This window comes from Patiria miniata, unplaced genomic scaffold, assembly GCF_015706575.1.
Source record: "Patiria miniata isolate m_02_andy unplaced genomic scaffold, ASM1570657v1 HiC_scaffold_13, whole genome shotgun sequence".
NCBI classification, from domain to species: Eukaryota; Metazoa; Echinodermata; class Asteroidea; order Valvatida; family Asterinidae; genus Patiria; species Patiria miniata.
The window spans coordinates 10,871,841-10,898,837 of NW_024037051.1; the positions used below are offsets into that span (position 1 = coordinate 10,871,841).

Below are 26,997 nucleotides of genomic sequence, written 5' to 3' on the forward strand. Positions count from 1 at the left end.
ATGATTTGGTAGTTTTATTTTTTGATGTTTGCAAATGTTGTATTTTCCCTTTAAACAGCTGAAGTAAATAAAGTCAATAACTATGTTTTCCCTCCTCACCAAAATAGTACAATAAAGAATATCTTAAAAATATACATGTATATGATAAAGATTATAATATAGAATATAATATAAAGAATATATCATATAGAATATGCGATTTAATATTCTTTTGCTTCTACATCAAAGTTACTATGAATACTCTCTTGAAACCTAAAATTATTTATCTTCGTTAATAACGAAGCTCTTTCCCCGTCCAAAATGTACTGTACTCAATAACTTTTAAATCTACGCAAAAAGGTAAATAAATATATAATAAAAAACTTTATTTTGAAACACACATAAGTGCTTTGTTCCCAAACTCATCAGAACTTGGGAATTATTGGATCGTGCAAAATTGAACTGAAAAAAATCCAACAATTTACCCTGTTGATGGCTTTAGGTTTGAAAAAAACTTGAAGCTCATAAGTTCTTGTCAAATCCTCAACACCAGAGGGTGCTGTTTATTTCAGCTTGCTTATTCCATCCATCAGTTGGTTAAGCTCACCTTAAAAATGAATGGAAACAAAGATGACATACATGTATATTGCAAACACATTCAAACCAAGAATCAGACCTCGTGCATAATTCATGTACAAACAAGACGAGGCAAGCTAAAATAGTAAAAGCTTGTCTCGAAGCGCACACAATTCTTTTCCATTGATTCAGAATTTGAAAGTCTTTACTCGCATATTGGTCGACACAGTGGGCCACATTTAGCCACTTCATTTGCGTAATACAGGGTTATCCTATACAATAGCACTGCCCGACCTTCTTCACCAGCCTACAATCAGTCTAATATGTCACAAGTGACAGGCAGTCAGTAAATGAGTCAGTTATTGTCAGTCAGTAGGCTGGCCCTCTGGGACCTCAAAATATTGTTGTTGACACATACTTTTGGGATGCTCAAAGAAGTCTTTAGAATTTAGCTTTTTTATTTTTTATTTATTTATTGTAATTTTTAACGAGGGTAGTCCATTTCAGTTTTACAAAACTGCTTTCCAAAGTAGCCCTCACATTGAAATTACATGAAAACAGAATGAAACAAAGAAAATAAAATTACAAAAATAGACAAGACTTTACAAAAAAAAAACCGTTACACAAAACATACAGTATGAGTAAAAACTAACAGAGAGCATAAAAACACTTATTGCACATAAACATTTGCACATGTACAATTACAGTTTTGTTTCTGATTCAAGTGAACATTTCTGTTACAAGTGAACATTGTTACAATAAGTGAACATTTTATTTGATATGCTTATAAATACACAATCTTCTTCCAAAGAACTGTCTGCTTTATCTTACCATTCAGTTGCTCAGCCACTTTCAGTAACTTCTCCTTACTGTCCAACACCTCAATGGACTGAGTGTAGGGATTGTATCGCACAGTGAAGGGACGTGGAATGGTTGCAGCAAAGGCCCTTAGGGAGAAATTGGAAATGATCACATCGTTGAAGTCAAGTTGGCTCGATTAACCCATTAGCACTTGTATAACATTGTATTTATTCCCTGAATCCGAACCATACAGTGTTTGGGTGGTTTCAGGCAGTACACCTTGCCCCCCCCCCCCCCCCCCCGGCGCATTTTTTGACAAAATATATTTTATTTTCAGCAATTTTTTTCAATAAATGGTTAGAGAGTTCTGACATCAATCCCAAAAAAGAAGCCCACTCAAAAACCATTACAATGCGCTGTGAAAATGGGCATATAATTTGCAGTATGCATAATAATGGTCAATTTTGAAGAGCGCCCCCATTAATAATAATATAATACCGAAGTCTTATATAGCGCACGTATCTACCAACAATTAGGTACTCAAGGTGCTGGAAATTATGTCTATTATTAGAGACAGGTAAATGAAGTACATGAGAAATATGAGAACCATTATGGAGCACCTTTATAATGGTTTACAAGGTGCTGCGGTTCATTAAGCAGCCACTGCCAGAAACACCGGGGCAAACCCCTTCTCTTGGCGATAAGTGTTGCTGGGTTCTTTAACGTGCATTACACAACACACGGGACCTACGGCTTCACGTCCCATCCGAAGGACGAAGCAATAATGGTAAAGCGCCTTGCTCAGGAGCGCAAGCACCATGTTCCCACGGTCAGGATTCGAACCCGTGTACCACGGCACACGAGTCGAACACCGTAACCACTGGACCACAGCACTCCATTAAGATGGGTACCAGCCCTCCCCCCTCCCCCTTTTTGATTTTATGGAGGCCAAGTGTCCGGAGAAAAAAATAAAGTCTACATTTCGGCTGTGCGGTTCCCCCCCCCCCCCCCCCCGACTTCAAAAGCTGGATACACTACTGCTGCCTTGCCAACTGTGACAGCTACAACCACAGCCTCAGCCACACCCTGTCACCTCATATTTGTTGGCTAAAACATAGCAAACATGGATGCGCCTTATTTTCTGTAAGGCATCGGAGAAGCTGTCGGCCAGGAGGTATGTTGTCTGAAACCCCTCAACTGGGTAGACCTCTTTAATGGCGGTGCTGGGTTCAAATGGTTTCACTGTAGGCTCATCTGTGAGAAAGTACTGCCAATAAAAGAACACTATTCAAATTACTTTGTACTGCATGATGCATAATACATAGAGCTGCTTGATGTCCAAAATGGCAGATCTTGCACCATGCATGTGATAATGTACATAACAGTGTTGGCGTAGTCGTACACGTACTCAAGTTCAACTCAAGTACACACAAGTACTCGGCCCGTACTTGAATATCAATACTCAAACATTATTTGGACTTGCCCGTACTCGATTCTTTGTACTCGAGTTCTGCACAGACTCGAGGTACTCGGTACTCAACTCCAGTACTCGTGAGTACACATCGAGTACCGGTGTAGCGTGAATCTAGGTTTCTATGAAATTCAGACTCATTGGTAATACCATGCATACGTAAGTATGATAATTGGGAGAGTGACCGGTCACATGAGAAGAATTAACTAATAATAGGGAAAAGGGGTCTGATTTTCATAGGAGACAGATTTTCATGTGACACCGGTACATTTCTTTTTAATGGATTCCATAGCTCAACCTGGAATGCAATTCTAGCACGATGGTGCAGTTGCAGTCTGTATTACGGCTTAGTCTAGTTCCCGCCTCCCCAATGTAACTAACATTCGAAGTTGTAGCACTGAGGATTCGTGAATCGGGAGCCAGCCAAGCTCATGCTTCATATGTTTTCTCGGCTCTTCACGGTTTTTCTATACATGTATTTGTGTAAAATTAAAAAAAACAAACAAGCAAATTAAGTCTTGCTTTTTGTTTTGTTTTGTAAATTTTTGGCTTTTCTTGTGTACTTATAATCGAGTTTGTTGTCTGGAAAGGTTTCCAACACCTCAGGTGTCTACCCAGCTATCCATGATTTCTCATTTTTTTGTTTTAAGAAATGGTAAAAACGAAAAGTGCCAGTTCATTCATTGACTTTTTTTGTTTTTTACATTTCTTTACACTAATAAAAGTTGTTTAGTGTTAACCACTTGGTAAAGAAGATTGAATTGCATGTTGTGTTTGTTTTTATTTTCAAGTTTTTTCTGTACTTTTTTGGTATTGTACTTGAACTCGGACTCAGACTTAGGTATTCGGACTCGGCCCAGTACTCGGCCTTGAATGTACTCGTACTCGGTGCTTTGGACTCGGACTCGTCACAGTGTACTTGGAGTCGGCCCTGGACTCGGCCCTAAAAAATTACTCTCGGAGTACTCTGTACTTGGATTTGAGGACAAAACCTCATTAGGCAGGGCAGTTTGAGGTTCGTGGTACAGCGAGTGATTAAAGGGCAAGCTATACAAATGAACTGTGTCAAAAGACACTCTTTTGTTATTGTTGATCCCTTTTACTTGGGATTTTGACTTGTGATATGACTTGTGACTTGATTATAACTCGATATTTCACTGACATCCAATTTACCTGAATCTCGGCCACAGAGGACAACAGACCAGCACCATAGGCTTTCCTGCCACTGGATTCCTTGCAGATACCAAACTCAACTGTGTACCAGTACACCTTGAGAACAAAAATATTACATAACAAGTACTGAATTATTTTATACTTAATATGGCGACGGTCACTCATATTTTAAAAGCGAATGGGGTTGCGGTGGGGGCTGTGGTGGGGGCTGGGGTGGGGGTTGGGGTCCAGGTGGGGGTGGGGTGGGGCTGGGGCAGGGGGTGTGAATTGTTTTGGATGGGGATTGGGGTGGGGGGGGGGGGGGTTGAGGGGGTTACGGGTTTGGGGTGGGGTGGGGGGAAGGTTAAAGGTTATGGTTAAAGCTATAGTCCATCATTTGCAGCCATCCGAAAAAGTAGCTGGCGTATTATTGTTAAAAAACATACTTAGTTGACAGATAGTAAGTGGACTAAACTCCCTGTGAAATTAATCTTTCTCGCAAGCTATCATTTTGAAGTAATCAACGAAAGAAGGCCTTTTCAACGGTGCGTCTTAAGACGCACCGTAGGACAATTTTAATTAGTAGTTCGTTTTGTTATTCGGCGCAGCGCGCGCAAACATTGGCACGATGCACAGGCGCGCGCGGTTGCTATAATTCGTCAGATCAGTGCGCGACATCGCGTATAGCTGCAATTCAAAACAATTCAAAACATGATTTAGCATATTTTGATTTGAAATTGAGATCCTAGAATGCTGTTTTTCTCAGAATATACAGCTGAAGCTGAGCTGAAACTTCATCAGGTTAGTTGTTCAGTATCCTTCATTAGATTTTGAACACTTTTGTTGCTTCAAACGAACAAAATGCACAAATTACAAATGATGGACTATATCTTTAAAGAGCTATAGTTCACTACATTATAAAAAAAAATTAGTTCAAATAAGTTAAGTACCGGTAGGTTAAAATTCCTGTCAAAAATGGGTTTCTTTCTTTTGCTCCACCCTGTATATCAGATTAAATGATGTGGATTACAAAGCTAAATCAAAGATGTAATACTTTTAATTTACTTTTTATAGTAAAAATTATATTGAAGAATATTAAAAAGCTATCCTTAACCCCGAAAGTCATGCATGTAACTTTAAATTTAGTTACATATTTGGTGTTAATGACCAGTAAAAGGCATAAATAAACCCCCAAAATACAAAAAGACATTTCAGTAACGTCTCTTGTGTGAGATTATATGATTTCAATCACATTACTATTGGGTATATAAGTCAAACAAGAGTCTGTGACTAGACTAGTCAGTGTTTGGTTCCCAACTCCTTCACCTAAAAAGCGAATGCAGAAGACGACTTACTGATGACAGCTTTTCAATGTACTCATCGGGGGCGCCCATTGAGGCCAGACCAATTTCCTGCAATAAAAATTCCAAACAAAGTGAATTTTCTTTTTTTTGGGAACCTAACACAATTTTTTGAAAATACACAACTTCAACAGTACTGGGCTATAAACTGAACACAAAACGATTATTTTCAAAATTATCAAATTACCCATCAATGCCTTGTGCGATACCCTTTATAATAATTTGAAGGGCTAATCATCCTTACTCGCAGCTGAGAAGCGAAGGACGCGGCTACAACGTGGTCGAGCTGAAGCCAGCCATACAATTCGTGTATGACCAGCCAGAGCACAGCCTGAGATCGAAAGTGTTTGATTTTTGCAGAGGGAGGAAAACCAGAGAGCCCGGAGAGAATTAATGCACAATTCTACTTGCGTATAGTCCGAGCCGGGAATCGAACCTGGGCCACAGTGGTGAGAGGCAAGCGCTTTACGCACTAGCCACCCATGCCACCCCTAAACCGTACTCTTTACTTTGCGGTTTACTTTTGAATCCCGACATACCTGTGAAAACTGGGCAAACTCTGGGTTTGCCAGCAGTGCGCAGTGTCCCAACAGTTCATGGCACAGGTCTCTGCAATGGATGAAACCAATGAAATAATGCGAATAACCCATGTTGGTAATGTCCAAATATCAAGAAGCAATGTTTAAGGGCAACATTAATAACAATGGTACCGATGATACAGGGGAACGTACGATAGAAAATAGCACCATATATCAGCAACAAGGAATGTTTTTTTTTTCAGTTGACAGTTTGGGCCTCCATCAGCAAACCAACCGTAACATTGATCCTGTCTGGGGATTCCCCTCTTAGTCTAAAGCACCTTAATGTGTAAAAGTTTTCAAGCCTGTACGCCGCCATGAAAAGTGCCACCTAGCGTCAGATGTTATTTATTAATGTACATGTAGCATTGAAGAGCGTACGTTACATGATGTCGTAACCCCCCTCCCCCCACCCCCCCCTTGAAATAGCAGTGGCCAGGGGCCAATTTAAACAAATTTTGCTTAAGCACAAAAAAAAACCCTTGCTTAATATAATCAGGTTACCGGCCTAAACTCCATGCGATGTACATTGCTTGTGACTGGTATTTACATGTTGTTTACTTAGCATAACAATTGCATGGGGTTTTTGCAGGCAACCTGATTACATCAAGCAGAGTTTTTGTGCTTAAGCAGCTCTAGTTGGATGCCTAGTTCATCGTCTGCTTCAGACAAGATCATAAGTGGGCCTGATGTCAGTAGGCAAATTCGAATCAGCACTTCAATAAAAAAAAAAAGCTGTCACAATGCCCCTAGCAAAAAGTCTCCAAATTTGGGATAGAAAAGCCACAAATCGCAAAAGGTTTTGGTTAAATTGGGAATAAATATAGTTTTTTGCCTCATCCACAATTCAATGATATTATGTTGATAAGGCCATACAAATCGGTGTTTACGTTAACTCCCTAAAAATTATCCCCGTCGGTAGGTAGGAAAATAATTTTGTTTTGTAACTTTTTATGTTTGTCTGTCTGTCTTTTATACTGATTTTTTTTTCTTCTAGGCCATTTTACCATTATTCTGTGTAATCCTAACCGTCCCGAATCCTCCAATTTATATGAATTTGCTCACACCGTAGGGGTTAGGGGTAATGAATTAATTGTTTAATTAACCAATTACACATAAACATAGGGAAGACTTTTTGTATTTTCAAAATATACTTAATTCAAAAATGCGAAATTTAGCTGAATGTGCCAATAAAAAGGTTTTTTTAGGCTTAAACATATTTTGGGTTTTAGGTCTGATGCGGTTTTCTTGATCTTGACACCCTCATGGCAACCTGGTAATAAACATATGGCATTTAAAAAAAACTAATTAACTTCTTTAAAGATATTGTCCATCATTTGTAATTTGTGCATTTTGTTTGTTTGAAGCAACAAAAGTGTTAAAATCTAATGAAGGATTTGAACAACTAACCTGATGAAGTTTCAGCTCAGCTTCAGCTGTATATTTCGAGAAAAACAGCATTCTAGGATCTCAATTTCAAATCAAAAGTTGCTGAATCACGTTTTGAATTGGGCCTGAATTCAGCGTCCGAGACACATTCTCACTGAGCCGATGTCGCGTTCTGATCCGAAGAATTATAGCAACTGCGTGCGCGTGTCCGTCGTGCCAATGCTTGCGCGCGCTTCGCCGAATGACAAAACGAACTACTAATTTAAATTTTCCTACGGTGCGTCTTAAGACGCACCGTTGGAAAGGCCTTCTTTCGTTGATTACTTCAAAATGACAGCTTGCCAGAAAGAATAATTTCACAGGGAGTTTAGTCCACTTACTATCTTTCAACCAAGTATGTTTTTCAACAATAATTACGCCAGTTACTTTTCGGATGGCTGCAGATGATGGACTATAGCTTTTACCCTCCATATATTCAGCTACTTACGGTTCAGGGGTGTAGAATGGGCTGGAAGTATGGCGCAGGTACTGGGTGGCCGGGAACACCCGGAAAGCCAAGGCACTCAGGAAATCTCTGGCAGAAAGCAGCGCCGAGACCGGACGGAGTGTGAACCCTGTACGCTCTGAAGAAAGAAACAAAGAAGGGTTTCACTCACACATTTTTTAAAACCATGGCTTCGCCTCAGATCTGGCTTCAACTCTTATTTTGATGTCCAAAGTCCGAACCCACTGGAAACACTACAAACTTTGTTCTCCGTACTAAACATTTGATGCCCGACATGGATCGCATTGAGCCGCACCTGCAGATGAAGCCGAGCTTTCAATAACCCACCTCTATGTATCTGTAACTTGTTTTTATGGTAGTTGCCCATAACAGAGGTCATATACAGGTGTTTTTTAAATGATGGCTTCGTCATCAGTTCTGGCTGCCTTGCTTCTTTTGGTGTCTAAACCCAATGGCAATACTCCAATCTTTGCCCTCATAGAGTACCAAAGTGTGCCGCGTATTCTGTTCCAAGCGCACAGCTTAAGTGTGTGAATTCAGCGCGCGAACCAGAGCCAACCAGAACAATGGCAGCTGAATTCAAACTGCGGTACTCTATATCATAAGATTTGATGCCTCGGAAGCAAAAATGGATAATATTGAGCCAAATCTGCAGATGAGGCCTGGGTTTCACAAACCCACCCGCACCTTTTTTATGGAAGTTGCCCATTACAGGGCTGTATGCCACTCAGGGTAAATGACATCAAAGACGGGCACAAGGGTCACCTGCCCTTGCTTACCCCAAAAGCACACCACTAGAACGGTGCGATAGAGGTACATGCTATGCGCTTCGTGCACGAACAGGAGAGGGTGCTTTTTTACCACTTTTTGAGAGCCCCACTGACAGGACACACCACGTGGCGTGGTGGTTTGTGCTTGTACAGTGCAAATTATGCATAACTAAGTTTATTCTGAATGCGCACAAAGCCAGCATGTGGCGTCGTCGGCAATGCGTTCAAATGTCTCTCCAGGTGTTTTCCCCCAACTCTCCCTTTCTGACCGTTGATGGGGTACCATTATGCACGGAGCTCATCAGACTTGTATGACTCGTGACTCGGACTCGGACTCGAGTCCGACTCGAGGCACATTTTTAATGACTCGGACTTGAGTCACTTTGACTTGCGACTCGGACTCGGGGCTATGGACTCGGACTCGAACTGACTTGTGACTCAACAGAAATTACCGCACTGCACACGCGCACATACGTAAGTCGATCGTTTTCTTTACTGCGCAATACATGTACCGGGCGCTCGATGCGGTGCGTGCATGGCCGTGGCCGGTTACCGATATATTGATTAAAGAAATCAATGTACCGAAACTTGTACCCCGCCGTCCGCACGTAATACTGCATTGGTGCAAGATTGATAGGGTAAGGTACCAGACTTTTCTTGTCAGACGTCCTGTCGTTCACACGTGTATTGCTGTCGCATCGCGATAACGCGATTTGAATAGTCTGCTGATCTGCCCGTTTCGGTAACGTTACATACAAGTTGCATGTAACTAAAATGTACGTTTTTCCAATACAATGTTAGAGGTGACTCGTGACTCGGACTTGGACTCGACCTTTGTGACTCGTGACTCGGACTCGGACTCGACCTGGAGGACTTGGGACTCGGACTTGACACATGTGACTCAGACTCGGACTTGAACGTGATGTTTCGTGACTCGAATACAAGTCTGGAGCTCATACACGACCAATTCTGAAAGCAACGATGGGACTCCTAACAGCTCGTGTTTAGTACAGAACCAACTGGGCAAGGATCAGCACAAATGTGGTAATTGAACCTCTACTACCCCAAAGTGTTTTTTTTAACAGAAATGCTCTTAATTAATAACCCAACCGAACTAGGTTCAAAGAGGCTAGAGAAATTCAGTGTGCATTATCTGTGGGACTCACTTTTCACAAACTGGGAGACATCTTCCATCTGGGGTATGTATTCCTCACTGATGTTGCACTCCTACAAGACAGTAACAAGTCGCAATGGTCATTGCACCCGGAAGCTTATTGGCTCTGAGCATCAGCAAACAAGGGCGCTAATTGCTTACAAATGAAGTTAAGAAAAGGGCATCAATTTTTTTTTTACTGAGAAGCTTCCTTATATAGTCCTGAATACAGTAATGGCACCTGGATGGCTCTGTACAGGAGTAAATGAGGGCGCTATAGTAGCCTAACAAACAGCTAAGTGGAGAGTGTTTTTATCAGGAAGATTCTTGAAACGCAGATATTTGAAATTTTCAGGGGCATCATTCCCACGTTAAGTAGCAGCGGCTGGGCTCCACCTTCCTCAATCCTTCAAAATCTTCCAAACCATACAGGTGGATTTTTTAAGGATTACGGAAACTTACATTTTCAATCTAGTTGTCTAATGGCATAGGCCCTTTTGGCTAAGATGCATCCTCAATCCTGCAAAATTCTCCAACTACCCACCATGTAACACTGGATACTGCCTTAATCCTCAAAACAAACTATAAGTCAAAAAAACACTTTCTGCAAAATTTCCAGAGTTTAGATGTGTTCAACTTTTTACAAATTCCCAGTATGAATTCTTGCCATGACATTAAAAATACACATTCACATTTGCATTCACTTTCGCCCCAAGCATGAACCCAGTCTTTACGAAAAAGTAAATGCATTACATTTTTACCTGGACGAGATCGGGAAAGATCTCATTGAACTCCTTGCAAGCGTTGCTTGGGTACAGGGTCTTGAGCTTACTGAAGATGGCCCCAAACGTCCTGACCTGGTTCTCGCTGTACTCCATGCGAGGTACTGGGGTGCCACTACAGAGGGTTAATATTGGATGAAAAAAAAAATACAATGATCAATGAAAAATAAGTACCATTGTAGTCTCACCAGGATACTCATTGGGGTGGGGATCAGGGGAGGTGGGGTGGGGAGGGGAGGGGGGGGGGGTGTGGTTGGGGGTAGAGAAGGGGTGGGGATAGAGAAGGGGTGGGGGAGGGGAAGAGCAGGAGGGTTGAGGTGAGCATGAGCTAGCAAGCAGTGCAGCATTTCCCATTTAACCACTTTGCGCCGGGATTATTTTTTGCCGAAAATTTAGATTTTCGCAAAGGGCAACATTTTCTAGCCACCTTATACAGCCGAACGCCACAAATACTGGTTCGGAAGAGTCATTTCAACAGTATTTGTACGATATTTCTTGCCGAATCCCTCATGTTTCAATACTCCGAGGTGTGCACTGGAACGTAAATTGTAGAACAGACCGTTCACAGCAGTCAATTCAAGATCAACACACGGTCAGCCTCTACAGACTAATTCACAGACCTTGTGTGTGTGTGTATAAGACACGAGGGTTTAGACATCACCCGGAGGCGAGTCGAGGCAATCTTGACATTTCAATCTGTCAGCAGTGCCTGTGTATAAAAACAGCCAGTGCGTGTTATCACGTCCTCCGAACGCCTGGTTAAAAGCATGGCAACAGTCTTATTAGTGTGGCACATAGTTTTACAACATGGCTGCCTTTTCCGAACACGGGGAATTCCAAGTTTTTCCACTCATGTATTAATGCGGATCATATCAGGAAAATAAATGACAACCTGAAAAGTAAGGCTTGGGATTTTTTTGTTTCATTGAAATTGTTTAAAGCTATAGTCCATCATTTGCAGCCATCCGAAAAGTAACTGGCGTAATTACTGTTGAAAAACAAACTTGGTTGAAAGATAGTAAGGGAACTAAACTCCCTGTGAAATTATTCTTTCTGGGTAGCTGTCATTTTGAAGTAATCAACGAAAGAAGGCATTTCCAACGGTGATTCTTAAGAAGCACCGTAGGAAAATTTAAATTAGTAGTTTGTTTTGTTATTCAGCGCAGCGCGCACAAGTATTGGAACGACGCACACGCGCGCGCAGTTGTTGTAATTCGTCGGATCAGTGCGCGACGTCGCGTATAGCTGCAATTCAAAACAATTCAAAACATGATTCAGTACTTTTGATTTGAAATTGAGATCTTAGAATGCTGCTTTTCTCGGAATGTACAGCTGAAGCTTAGCTGAAACTTCATCAGGTTAGTTGCTCAGTATCCTTCATTAGATTTTGAACACTTTTGTTGCTTCAAACGAACAAAATGCACGAATTACAAATGATGGACTATGGCTTTAAGTGCTGTCTCCAAAGATTTATGCACTCACATGGTGTAGTTCTGCGCAACGTCCCAACATTTCTTGCGGTGAGCTAGGTAGTCTGGATCCTTAGCTCCCTAGAGAAAAAGTTAATTTATCCAGCCTTATGAATGGTGCTTCTTTTGCTATAGGTACAGAAATCCCAGGAAGTTCCTTAATCCTATTTAATAGCTCCATACACTTTACATAAATCTGTGCTCCACAATTCAGTACTCATCGGGTCAGATTAGCAGCAGGACTCTTTGGGTAATAATAATAATTTGGGAGGCTAATCATCCTTACTCGCAGCTAGGAAGCTGAATTGCGAAGGACGCGGCTACGACGTGGTTGGGCCGCTGGCACGTGAAGGCGCCTATGGCTGCCGGCCACATCGACCCATATATGACCACGGAGCACAGCCTGAGATCAAAAGTGTTTGATTTTTCCGGAGGGAGGAAAACTGGAGGGCCCGGAGAAAAACCCTCGTGGCACAGGAGAGAACCAACGCACAAATCTACTCACATGCGATTCGAGGCCAGGATTCAAACCGTGGTCACCTTGGTAAGAGGCGAGCGCTTTACGCACAAGCCACCCATGCCACCACTGCACAGAGTTACCGCTGGGCGTGTAACTCGAATACTTGCGAGTAGTTTATGCTACTCGTTGTTTTACTCAAGGTTTTTCTTCTACTCGAGTTCTCGCCCTAGTGCGAGCAGAAGCAGCTACTGTGATGTGAAAGTGGTGAACGAAGCAGCTAGAAGAATGAGGTGCGACTTGCACGCTTTTTGCTGGTAGTTACTTCCTGTCATACAAACGTATGTCATTCTTCTGCTTTTATGGGAATTTGAATAACTACTCACGAGTACTGGACTATTCGTGAGTATTACTCGCCCAGGCCTACACAGAGCGCCCTCACCGAGGACAGGTTCTGTGTCACTCTGTCATCTGCATTTGCTGTCACTGAATTTAATTTCTAAAAAGCTGTCCTGAGTGATGGCGCGTTCTCTCTGCAAGCTGTTTATAAGTTGCTATGAATGAGTACAGTGTACAAAAACTCGTATTTCAGATGTGGAAACAGATGCCTATTAGGCCAAAAAAAAAAGTCTCCGGTTTCTGGTATGCGCGCGCGTCGCCGTAACCATGCGCGTCGGCAAAATGAAAAAGGTTTTTTTTCAATGAAAGATGATGTCTAAAAACCGCCAAACTCACTGGTTTGACTGGAATCCTGGTGCTGCACAATTTTAACGTGTTTTTAGAGGGGGCTATGATCGAGAATAAGCTTTATGTGGCCTCTCTGGATTCCCGTATATTTGCACTAAGTTTAGTCGGGCACCATTTGCAGTCATCAGCCGACATTTGAAGCAAAAAAATCAGGTAAAAAAAAAAAAAAAGCCGCGTCGCCGCACCACTTTTTGGGCAAGCTCCATACCAGAAACCGGAGACTTTTTTTTGTGGCCTTAACATCATTTTTTTTTTTAAGAAAGGTGAACTGGGAAATGATCAACTTACTGGGTGAGAGGGCTCCAGTTCGGCATAGAGGGGCCGGGTCAAGCACGGATTCATCTCCTCCAAAGTCCTTGGGAACCAGACTGTGGTGAAAAACCAAGACAGGGTAATAAGCCTACTAACCCTAACTCCCCAGCCTAATTTACTAGGAACCATACCCATTCTGGCAAATTCCAACACCCACATGGGAAATTGTACACACACACTGTTGGACTTAGTTTCTGGAGGTATGCCAACCCCAATGTATAAGACCATCAGTTTAGGGGTACGTACTGTACCTATCCCAACAGATTTAAACAAAACCTGCTGTTGAACTTTGATGGGTTGAGTTCGGTTAGGGTCAAAGCTGACCGTCCTGCAGCATACGTGTGGTCTAGCGGTGGAGTACAAAATTCATGATTATGAGGTTGTGGGTTCGAGCCCCGCCGTGGCCATGCGTGTTGTGCCCTTGAGTAAGGCGCTTTACCTCAATTACTCCTCTCAGCCCAGGTGTTAAATGGGTACCAGCATTATTCAATGCTGGGAAGGTAACAGACTCGCTGTGGAGGAGGTGTGGCGATCCCCCCACAGCAGCATTCGAGTCTGGCCCAATCGCTAATGAACGAGAGATGGGCACTCCGTTCCTGTTAACACAGGTTCTTTCCCCAATACCTTTACTTTACTTTTTACAACATACAAAAAATCTTTTCAATTGATTCAGAATGGCTTAGAATTTTGCAGCATAAGCTGCCGTGGTAACGTGATTGAAAGGAAAAATCCAATATGGCCATTCACGTCACATGGAAAATTGACTTATCGCTGACACCAGACAGGGGTATGAAACAATACAATTAAGGCAAGTCTAGTAAGGCTGCATCCGAATCAGCTGTCTAGGCCTATGTCTAGGTCTACGCCCATTGAAACTACGCGGGGACGCTCTGATAGCCGTAGCTCCGGAAGCTTGTTTCAGACATGGCCTGAAGCTGGTCCCAGAGCATATAAAATTCTATTGAATTGACTGAGAATGACTGAAAAGTTCGAGAATGAGTTTTAGTGGAAACCTGATGAAACTGAAAAAAATTTCACTTTCACTTTTTGCATGGAGACTCGACTTATCTTCTTTAAATGTATCATGAAGGCACACGAGACAAGCAGTGCAAGACTATTGCACGTGTGGTGTAGCTGCTTATATGATATGAACTGTGATGCTAAACCAAGACAGTCAGGTTGGCGTAGCGGTACTTTCCTCGCCATCCACCGCTGTGACCCGGGTTCGAATCCCATCTGGGCCAATATGTGGATTGGGTTTTTAGTCCCTGCCTGATTCCGTGGGTTTTCTCCAGGATATTCTGCAGGGCTTTTCCTCCCACCTCTACAACTGTAACTTCTTCTCATTGTCTCCTCTCTACAGGTTTCTTCAGGCTTGCAAGCTACATGCCTAGGGCGCTTTTGAGGAATCCTTGGTTTCATTACCAGAAATGACTTATAAAAATATAGTCTCATAAAGCTTCATCCAGACCAGTGTACGTCACAAGTAACAGTCAGTCAGTCGGGGAGTCAGTCAGACAGACAGTCACAAAGATGACTCTAAGCTGCCTCACTCTAGCGCCATCCTGTACTCCTTACCTGCATCATTCCTTCCTCCCTGTACGACCTCCAGCGATTTCACGCACTCCTTGATCTGCTGTAAGATGTCCGTCAGCTTCGCCTCGCTACCCTCACCTCTCTCCAATACGGCCAGGAATTCCGTGGTAGCAGAAACGGACAGCGACGAGCGGGATTCAATGTGACTCAGCGAGACGCTGTGGTTCTGCAAAATGTACGAGAGTTCAGGATGTGTAATTCAGCTAGTTACATCACACTCTGAAATTGTTCACCCAGTGGTGTCAACATTGCAAACTGGCACCTTAAGATCACTTAATAATAAAAATAATAATCGAGTCTTATATAGCGCACGTATCTACAAACAATTAGGTACTCAAGGTGCTGGAAATTATGTCAATTATTAAAGAAAGGTAAATAAAGTTTATGAGAAATATGAGACCTATTATGTAGCACCTTATAATGGTTTACAAGGTGCTGCGGCGCACATTGCAGCCACTGCCAGAAACACCGGGCAAACCCCTTCTCTTAGCGATAAGTGTTACTGGGTTCTTTAACGTGCATTACACAACACATGGGACCTACGGCTTTACGTTCCATCCGAAGGACGAAGCAATAATGGTAAAGTGCCTTACTCAAGAGCACAAGCACCATGTTCCCACGGTCAGGATTCGAACCCATGCACCACGGCACACGAGTCGAACACCGTAACCATTGGACCACAGCACCCCACAACAAATGGTAGCTAATCCATGACAAGTCCATCCTAAGTCCGGTTACAAGTAAATCACAAGTGACATCAGGGTCATAGAAACATATCAGGGGAGGAACAGGAATGCCTTTGTCACAATCCATTTGAATACAGGGTGAGTAAAAAAAAACGAAAGCCAAATGTTGGGACCATTGTTTTAGGAAAGTTCTGCATGTAGCATTTTCAAAATCTAGGAAATGAAAGCCCAATTCATAAGCTTTCTTTTAGCACAAGAATCATTCAAATCACTCATGTACTTTTCAAGTTACGGAATTTTAAACACAACCACCGTTTTAAGGTTCTGTCCACGGATCGCAAAATAGTTCAGTGTTCTTTCAGCAAACGAAAACAAATCACATAGGGATGGGTGTGAATTGTTTTTGTTTCGCTGAAAGAACGCACACCTTTTTGAGGCCAAGTGTCCGGAGAAAAAAACATGTCTACATTTCGGCGTGGATAATTTTTGTTAGGGGTAGGCTCTTCCAAAGCAATTCTATTGTGACTAGACTACTATCCATCAGACTACTTCACATCTCTGTTGTGCAAATAAAAGACAAATGTTACCCATTTATATAGTAGTCAATAATTATTCAATATGCTGGTCTGCACCTAACACGTCGTAATTTGCAATGCGTCATACGATCCATTTCACAAAGTTACAATGTGTTGAACGCCTAGTACATGTATGTTCCTTGACAACAGTTTAAAACACGTCGTAAGTTACGACGTGTCTTTTGGCCATCGCACAATTAGAAACGTCTTCTCTTAGCGCATTTTATGCCATAAAATATAAATAAACAAGACCATAATACAGAGACACTGTGTGTGAAGTTGTAAATGGAATATGCATCAAATTAAAGATGAATTAGCCTGGAATATTGCAGTTAGGTAATAGTCCATCGTATTTTGTTTTCCTTTAAAAATTCATCATTCGTCCGCCATTTTGTTTTATGTTTTACAAATTTTTTGAGAAGAGAACCGACGACCCTTTGCTGAAAAGCAGACGACCATTTGCTGTGTGTTGAATAAATACAACAGTCGCCATATTTTGCTATAAAAACCCTTACGATGAGTCGCACTGAGATATGTATGTGTTTTGTGACATGAATCGCAGGACGCATCGCAGCTGCGATGCATCGTAGGGATACGACGCATTGCAGCACTGCGACGCATCATAAGTAACAATTGAGTTTCATGAAATCAGGTGCTGGGAACACAAGGATCTACATACCTCCAGTACACACAGGATTTGTGAAAGTCCCTTCACCGTGTTGTCCAGGCTAAAAATGACAGTGACGGACGATGCTTCTTCTCCAGATTTCGTCTTTGAAGCATTGTAGGACTGTTAAAAAGATGGTGGAGGTAAATCCAAAACCCCATGAGATGAGATATGTCACATTAGCAATGCTTAAAGGGAATATACATCATTTGCTTTTGCTGTAATTTTCAGGAATGGATGGAATTGGGGGGTTGGAAATATATAGCAAATATAGTTACCCTGACTTTTTTGAGGTTTTGGGTTTCGAAAATGCTATAAAAACCAAGAAAAACAATCATTTTCCTGTAGTCTGGTTCCCCGACTAAAGGGCGCCCTTTTACCTAGCAACGACATCCCATGGGCGGGACATTTCGCTGGTTGACGCGCACCGTTCCTTGTGCGTGATGCACGTACACCAGGGGATCTGTACTATGTGTACACACGCAGTGGCCGCGCTTCGCGGCAAATGAATTGCAGTCAGGCAAGATGGCGTCAGTCGGTCACCCCCAACTGGACTTCCTTTGCCAGTGAGGGGGTACTTACGAACGGAGCAGATAGGCTTGCCTTGTCTTGTTCGTATTACTCACCGTCATTTTCTGGCGAAGTTCTTCACCCCAGTCACTCTACAGACAAAACAAACATAATGCAATTTTGAATTAACTTTGGACTTAAACACAAGAACAAGACCAATCAGGAAATTTGTTTTGCGCGTTTCTTTTCAACGACTGTTTCGTCAAGCAGTAACATGAAACAGACATCGAATTGGTGGTTTTGATTCGTCTTGCTTGAGATGGGTTTAGTGAAATCAAATCTTGCAAGTAAAAATGCATCTTAGCTAAGATCGATCTTAGAGCAGGGACTCGCCTCAAGTCCTTAGATGAGTCGCAAGATAAGACGAGTTTCCTGAAATCGGCCACTGTATGTTTCCAGCTGATTACCAAAAGTGATCGTTTATTCCTTTTTGAATTTTCACCTGAAAATTTTTCAGCACACCAGAAAATAAATCGTCAGCAAAACCTACCTTTCCCTGTCCTTGCATTTTGAACTTGCTGCTGTCACTTGGAACCTCTTCCATGTTTGGTACCTCCTTGTGGTTTCTGCTTGCAATCAATCAATCAATCAATTCTCTTTCCCCTGTTAGAATTAAACCAAGAAGGTGCTCAGCTGGATATTCAGTTGCAATTAACTTGGAACTTTTAGTAAAGTGTGTATTGTACGGAAGCTTGAATTGCCTTCCGAGATACCGCGTTACCGTGATAATTTATCACAGAAATCCGGAATTCAAAGATAATTCCTTCCTTGATACCGCGTTACCGCGATTATCATCACAGAAATCCGGAATTCAAAGACAAATCGGTAACGAGGAAGGAATTATCTTTGAATTCCGGATTTCTGTGCTAAATTATCGCAGTAACGCGGTATCGCGGAAGGAATTATCTTTGAATTCCGGATTTCTGTGATAAATTATCACAGTAACGCGGTATCGAGGAATACGTATCTTTGAATTCTGGATTTCTGTGATAAATTATCACAGTAACGCGGTATCGAGGAAAAGGTATCTCTGATTTCTGGATTTCTGTGATAAATTATCACAGTAACGCGGTATCGCGGAAGGAATTATCTCTGATTTCTGGATTTCTGTGATAAATTATCGCAGTAACGCGGTATCGTTGAATGATTTATCTTTGATTTCTGGATTTCTGTGATAAATTATCGCAGTAACGCGGTATCGCGGAAGGAATTATCTTTGATTTCCGGATTTCTGCGATAAATTATCGCGGTAACGCGGTATCGCGGAAGGCAATTCAAGCTTCCGTAGTATTGAGGGTCCCAGCACTTAAAAGTTTGTGACAGCATGAAAAACAGAGAGTTGAGTGGCACATGCAATGCATTTAATCAGGGCAACAGTTTTCTAGTGCTGCGTGACATGCACAATAAGCTCTGGTCGTCTTGCATACATTGTAGAATAAATGTTTTAAATGATCCCTGCCAGAGCTTAATAATGTGACGACCAAAAATGCGATGCCACTGGCACATATGGAACACAATACTATAGATTTATACCTACCGGCAGATTTATAGCGATTTGTAATAAATACCACGTGACTATAACATTACTAAACATAATTTGCCTCCATTTACAATTGTTACAAATAATTTTTATTAAAGGGTCAATGCAACACTTGCTTTTACTGTAAGTTTCAGAAATGGATGGATTTGGGGGATTAGTATTCTATAGCAAATTGTTACACTGACTTGTTTGAAGTTTTGTGATCGTACCGGTAGATGCTGGAAAAACTAAGAAAAACAATCATGCTCTTATAGTCCGGTTCCCCAAAATCCCACTTCAATTGAAATGGAGTAATTTATAGATGTCGTTGGGGAATTGTGAGATCAGGGAGTCCAGCTGGCTTACAGCCGTTCATAGGTGTGTAATTGATTGCAAACAAACTTCAGACTAACTAAATGGTAAATTTGGGGCAGTATTTGAAAACAAGCCAGTTTTGTCCAACGCTGGTAAACCGACCGGCATTGCAAATTGATAAAAAAAATACCACTTTTCTTGAAAATGACAGCATACCAGGTGCCGTGATTTTACAGGATGCTTTAGACAGTAATTCACCGATAATTTGGAAGTTTTGTCGACGTTTGATGTTTACAAATATTCCCTGTAAAAGTTTGTGACAACATGAAAAACTGAGAGTTGACTGGCACACGAAATAACCAGGCCAACGATTTTCTAATGCTGCATGGGAAATATTTCAGAAAAGAATCTGGTACCTTTAGTCTCTATAAACACGTACCAACCCCTCCCCTCCCAACCACCCCCCCCCCCCAAAAAAAAAAACATCCACCAAAAACATAAAGCTATTTTCATGATTGTTTCAGTATTTTAAAGAAAAAACTCTAAGCTTTAATCTGATACCCAAAACATAAAAATCCACCGATCCCTTTTTTTGGAAAAGGCAAGTCAAGCCAATGCATTGGCCACCCCGCATTTTTTGTCGCCTGACTTTCTGTCTCATAGCAAAAGACTAAAGGCAATGGAAGCAAAATTTCCAGAGTTGTACTTGTGCCAGTTCCAGTACGCATCAATTGAAGTCCTCTGTCTAGATGATTGTCATTATACAATGAAAGTAATTGCCAATAGCATTAATGCATTACTATATTGCCAGTACTATTATTAGCAATCAGGCAAAGTAGAAACAACTGTCCTTTGCCAAACGGTTCCATCAATACTCGTCTCCCCCCCCCCCCTTCCACGGCTCTAAAAGACAGTACGGTAAAACCCTGAACCCTTTACGTACAAAATGGTGGGAGCCCATATACTTGTTTAAAGCTATAGTCCATCATTTGCAGCCATCCGAAAAAGTAACTGGCGTATTATTGTTGAAAAACATACTTGGTTGAAAGATAGTAAGTGGACAAAACTCCCTGTGAAATTAATCTTTCTGGCAAACTATCATTTTGAAGTAATCAACGAAAGAAGGCCTTTCCAACGATACGTCTTAAGACGCACCATAGGACAATTTAAATTAGTAGTTCGTTTTGTTATTCGGTGCAGCAAGCGCAAGCATTGGCACGACGCACAGGCGCGCGCGGTTGCTAGTGCGCGACATCGCGTATAGCTGCAATTCAAAACAATTCAAAACATGATTCAGCAACTTTTGATTTGAAATTGAGATCCTAGAATGCTGTTTTTCTCGGAATATACAGCTGAAGCTGAGCTGAAACTTCATCAGGTTAGTTGTTCAGTATCATTCATTAGATTTTGAACACTTTTGTTGCTTCAAACGAACGAAATGCACAAATTACAAATGATGGACTATATCTTTAAAGTCCTAAAATTTTGGACTCTCAATAATGTATGGCTATGACTAGTCTGAAAATTTGGGACTCTCAATTCTGTGTATGAACATGGAGAAATGATGAGAGTTCTAAAACTTAAAAGAGCACTAGGTCCTGAAATCCCCAAAAAATTCATGTTTTGGATTGTTTACTTATCCAATTTCAAACATCTGGTCGAAAGGAAACCAACCTAATGTCTTACCGTTCCCGAGAAAAGATGAAAAAAATCCAGTTGTTTACATGGGACACGACGGAGCACGAATACATACATGTATACGTTTATTTTTTTTCCTGTCGGTCTCCATATATACACGTTGTGTGTGTCTTACACACATACACAGCACCGTGTTAGCTCGTGAGCAGCGGTGACCATTCACAATGTACAAAATATGGTTTCTTGCACGTCCGCAAAAGGCAAACACTTTACGGATAAAATCACAACTACCGGAAGCACCCAAACAGCTCAACTTTTTGGGGCCGCAAAAGTGGACCCGGAAAGACGTTCTCGCACGCTACAGGAATAACACAAAAAAGCCCAGTTTTTAAAGGATAGTTGTGTGGATGTTTATCCTACTTTTAACCCTAACCCCCTAGGCCCTTGTTGCTTACAACCATCCTCAATCCTCCAAAATCCTCCAAAATTTTGCAACTCCGCCTAAATTTTTCAAAATTGTCAGACAGTCCTGCCTCAAAATGCATTCATCCTCAATCCTCCAAAATCCTCCTCATCCCAAAACTTTGCACTCGTGTTTAAATGAAGGATAACCAACGCCAAATCCTTCAAAATCATCAGACAGTCCTGCCTCAAAATGCATTCATCCTCAATCCTCCAAAATCCTCTTGTGCTTCATTCACCATTCATCCTCAATCCTCCAAAATCCTCATGTGCTTCAATCACCATTCATCCTCAATCCTCCAGAATCCTCATTTGATTCAATCACCATTCATCCTCAATCCTCTAGAATCCTCCAAAACCGCCAGGAGGATTTTGGAGGAGTGAGGTGGGTTAGGGTTAAAATTAAATGTTCTTTTTCGATTAACATCATTTTGTTCAAAGCGCATTTTTTTCCCAGCCCAATTGGGCTGTTCCAGGACGCATATTGTTCCTTTAAGGTCCCAGTCTGCCAGTCCATAACACTATTCTATGGCCACGCACTATACAGGGTGGATAAAACACACCAAAACCGAGATATTACTGCTAATTGGAACAGAAGTAGGGCACTCGTATGTGAATCACAGGGAGATATCCTCTGTAAGGGTTGAATCTCCTCTTTAAAATGACACCCTGATCATGTCCTTACATTCACGGTTGACTGAGCAGTGACCAATTTTATGAAAGGGTCTATTTAGAGAATTGCGCTACTTTTCATGGTGAAATCTTTTTTCCCCACTTGCCTTGATTAGCAACCATAGCCTTTCACTCTGTGACAACCATGACAACTGACACCACAAAAACCACAATTGAAAAGTGGCGCATTTTTGTTTTACAGTTTTACACAAATAACTTTGAAAAACAGCAAAACGGTCAGTATTGAATACAGACTCTTTTTTTTAATTTCAGTGTCATACTCACAGTTAACAGTCGGTGCGCGTGGTGCATTTTGTGGCAGTGGGCAAGGGGGAGGGGTGGAGGGGGACCATATAGGCCTACACTTAGTCCGAGTAACTTGGACCCAACTTATCGCCTTTTTAACATTCGGACATGGTCTACTATCACCAGACCATGTCCGAATGTTAAAAAGGCGATAAGTTGGGTCCAAGCATGGAGCTATATAGCTCCATGGTCCAAGTTACTCAGACTAGGCATATCGTCAGACCGCCTAAAGCTACGCTCTCCTATTTCTGCGCACTCGCATTTAAGTTATATTTTGCAAGGCATGCATCCTAAAAAATGACAAACTTTCACTGGGATCGTATGCTTTGATGCACGAACTTTAACCAGCAGCCGGAAAAAAATTGGAAATTGAAGGCTTTACCGGGAATTCAGGCACAATATGAAAAACATCGGCATTTTACAGCTAATTACTAAGTACAAACGCAGGCAGATGCTTCCGGACCTGCAGAAGTCAAAAATATGACCGAAAGGTGACCATTCTTGGTCTCCCAATATCGTCAGTATTTAATATAGTTAAGATGTCATAGATAAGAATTTGCAGTTTCTACCAGGGTGTAAAACTTACGGTGCAACTAAAAAGACACAATTCTTATATTTTTTGGGAAATTTTTTGGTCGTAAGTTTTAAAATTCGACATCTTAAAAACTGTCTCTGTTGATTGGGATGATCAGAATAACAATATCATTGGGATCTACATTTAATAGGTAAATATGTATAAAATCTATTTATGTAAATATGTAAATTTTAGCCCTTGTATAAATCATGGAGGAAGGAATAGATTCCTTCCTCCATGTATAAATCTCGAAAATAGGATATTGAAAATAATCTTGAAATTACAAAAAGTGTATTGGCATTGAAAAAAAGAAAGGAAAAAGAAAGAAAATTTGTTTGAAAAGCTCAGAAAATATATTTTCCTAAAGCCAACAAGTCTAAGTTATTAAAAAAAATGTTTTTATTGGGTTACATGGCCCGGACAGCACGTATTTTTCATGAAGTGTCCCCTGTGCAGAATTAGGCAGGATTATTTTCTACAACGCCAAAACTGCACGCTTTGGAATTCCCCGCTTGCTGCCACAAATAAAGAGATTTTGCTTTGTTAATCGGTACGGTGGATGATCGTTAGCCAACAATATAAGTTTTGTTGAGGAAAAGAGTGGTTGCTTTGCTATTTTTAAGCTACTTGGTTACAAAGCCTTATCTGCGCAGAAATAAATAGGAGGATCGAGGGTTTCGATCCAACTCGGACCCAAACCAACTCGGACCCAAGCCAACTCGGACCCATGCCAACTCGGACCCACTACCAACTCGGACCCATGCCAACTCGGACCCACTACCAACTCGGACCCACGACCAACTCGGACCCACTACCAACTCGGACCCACAACCAACTCGGACCCACAACCAACTCGGACCCATGCATGACCAACTCGGACCCATCGTTTTCAATCATTCGACATCGTTTTCAATCATTCATTTCATAAAGTTTGTCCACTTCTCATCTGTTATTACAGTGATGCTGTTTAGTATAAATTTTCATTGTAATTGTAAGGTAAATAATCTCATATCTGTATTGCAGCAGTATAACATTTTTGTCGTTGTAAAGCGCATTAAAATGCTATTTTGAAATGCTCTTTAAAAGTGTAATTAATTATTTATTATTTGTATTTGTTTCCATTAAACCATATTCTGCTTTAAAAGTTTAACCAATTATTTATTTTCATTCAAACATATTAATTGACATCGTTCACTCCATCTTGCTAAATTTAACAGCAATTTATTTCGTTTTTACTCCAAACTTCAACGTAACGAGTATACAAATTAAGAAATTCAGATCTTCATAGAAAAATAAAATTGGAAAGTATGGCATTAAAACATTAGGGCCTAACACTTTCAAACATAACATTATTAACTCAATAAATATAAGTAAACATTAGAAATCAATAAATAAAATAAATAAGACATAAAAACGAAGTCTATTCTAATCTCTATTTAAAAAAAAAACCCACATAAACACCATTGCATACACTGCAAGAAAAACGAAGGTTCCATATTAAACAAAAAAGTAAAATCAAAAAGTATAAAAAGTTAATCGGATTCGTAAAAAAAACCCACAAAATTTAAAGCCAGCATGTAAATTAAAAAATGATCAAGTTTAATCCCCTACAAATAGATGCAATGTCAATCATCAAAAAGGAGTATTGAAGCTCTGGGAAGATTATCCTTCAAGACCTTACAGGTAGCTGCCTGTATGTTCCACTATGATGTTCCACGGGGGGAAATGTTAAATCAAAAAATTATTAAAAGTTAAACAGATTCATAAAAAAATCCCACAAAATTCAAAGCCAGCATGTGAATTAAAAACCCCCAAACAATTACATGAAATGAAGGCCTAAATAGTTATTTCAAATTAATAACTTCCTCACTGAAACAAAATGTGCCACTTAAAACCACTTGTTACACGACACAAAGGCCTGCAAAAGCAAACAAGTAATATATTTTGTAATATATTTTTTACTGAAAATTATAATCCTTTGAATTTCGTTTGGAAAAGACAATCGAGATTTTGAAAAAGCACGTATATATCAAGTTGTACAAATGACATACGATATGCCTAACCTATACTATACGCTATTAATACCTCTTGGTTTAGCTTCACAGGTCACCTATAAATATAATCTCTGAAACTAATGATTGAGTCATTGTTGGGTCCGAGTTGGTCGTGCTTGGGTCCGAGTTGGTAGTGGGTCCGAGTTGGTAGTGGGTCCGAGTTGGTCGTGGGTCCGAGTTGGTCGTGGGTCCGAGTTGGTAGTGGGTCCGAGTTGGTAGTGGGTCCGAGTTGGCGTGGGTCCGAGTTGGCATGGGTCCGACTTGGCATGGGTCCGACTTGGTTTGGGTCCGAGTTGACCTGATACCGGATCGAGGATACACTGTGTTCCTAGCCCTGGTGGACTCCCTTTCCTCCCTACGTTACGGAGGGAGTCCTGAGTACACATGTGATCACAACCGAACGAAAACGAACCGAACGAATTTCTTACCAATAATTTCCATATTTTTACCTTGTTGGAGAAGCTAAATTTACGTCGTAGTATTCTATGTGTCCTTATCTGTTAGTACGCTGGGTTCAGGAATTCCATATGCGATGCTGACTGACGTCAATCAGGAAAATAAACTCGAAAGCATCGTTAAACTTGTACGTGTTTAGTCTCTTTTCATCAGTTTCTCACCGCCGAGTCTATTCTAGTCGTACATATCATACCATGAACGTCTGTGCAGCGTGTAGTCTGGTTCCCTAGACCGGACAATTATTCTCGACGCTCATATCACATCTGGTCCGAGGGACAGACTATGCTGCATGAATATGCAGTGCGCACGCGCGATTTGCTTAGTAACCATCCTCATACGCACGCGCACTTACTTGAAGGCGCGGTCGCTAATCCAATGACCGAGCGTGTTTTCGCGCCAGTTACCAGAAACACGTTTCGGCTTTGGTCATTGGTTGAGCGTTTTCGTGACATCGGTTGGCTGGAGTGACGTCACGGTTCCAACCAAAACTAAACAAATGAGGGCGCTAGCGTGCGTGCGCGCTTTCGGATCGTACGCACGTACATTTTGTACATTGTACATTATGCATGTCGTACGACTCTGGGAATAAACTGATGAAAAGAGACTACAAACACGTACAAGTTTAACGTTGCTTTTGAGTTTATTTTCCTGATTAACGTCAGTCAGCATCGCATATGGAATTCCTGAACCCAGTGGTCAATAGATAAGGATACATAGAGTATGTAGGCGTGAAATAAGCTTCTATAACGAGGTAAAACATAACAAAACTCTGGTAAAAATGTTGGGATGGTTTCATGTCGAAAAGTCTTGTCCTGGACGTTAGTCGTATTGCAATGAAGACTTCGTCCAACCTGGGCTAACTGTGTTCCTTGCTCTATGACTTTGTGTTTGTGCATACCCTCGGATCGCGAGGATAAAAAGGCCCTAAAAAACTGGTAAAGAGAATACAAATGAGAAAGACAGTAACCCTGGATAGATCCACACATTCATGACATTCCATAAGACCCCTTAAATTGTTCCAAACAACCTGTAATTTTGAAAGAAAGAATAAATATTCTGATGGTGATACTTACCGCTCACAATCCAATGTGTCGACCGAGTTGTGCTAGATCGATCAGCAGTAGTCCATTTCATTGTTGCTGATCGATCGATCGAGCACATGTGCGACATGTGACGTCACCATCGAACAAAAACAAATCGCGCTTAATCAACGACTGTTTCGTGTAGTGATAATGTGCCCCGGCCCCGCGCGCGCGCCGTCTGACACTTTTTGGCGCGGACGAGACGAAAAGTTATTATTTTCTTTTGGAGGGGGGGGGGGGGGGGGGGGGGGGGGGTGGCTACAGTAAAGTGCTCCAGCCATGTTTAATCTAAAAAAAAATAATGCCGCCGCCGGCCTCAATCA

At 41.4% G+C, this 26,997-nt stretch overlaps 1 protein-coding gene across 1 annotated transcript; it reads right to left on the minus strand.

Annotated features, from left to right (window-relative positions):
* Positions 1–26,749, minus strand: LOC119721258 (phenylalanine-4-hydroxylase-like). The gene is made up of 16 exons (XM_038191242.1): positions 26,666–26,749; positions 18,087–18,199; positions 17,653–17,688; positions 17,039–17,149; positions 15,081–15,264; positions 13,479–13,558; positions 12,000–12,067; positions 10,497–10,632; positions 9,749–9,809; positions 7,795–7,930; positions 5,880–5,949; positions 5,335–5,391; positions 4,001–4,096; positions 2,490–2,623; positions 1,387–1,502; positions 1–586 (listed from the first exon to the last, which is right to left on the minus strand). The coding sequence occupies exons 2-16, from the start codon at positions 18,138–18,140 to the stop codon at positions 543–545; spliced, it is 1,383 nt and encodes a 460-aa protein (XP_038047170.1). The 5' UTR covers positions 18,141–18,199; positions 26,666–26,749; the 3' UTR covers positions 1–542.
* Positions 26,750–26,997: the final 248 nt, after the last annotated feature.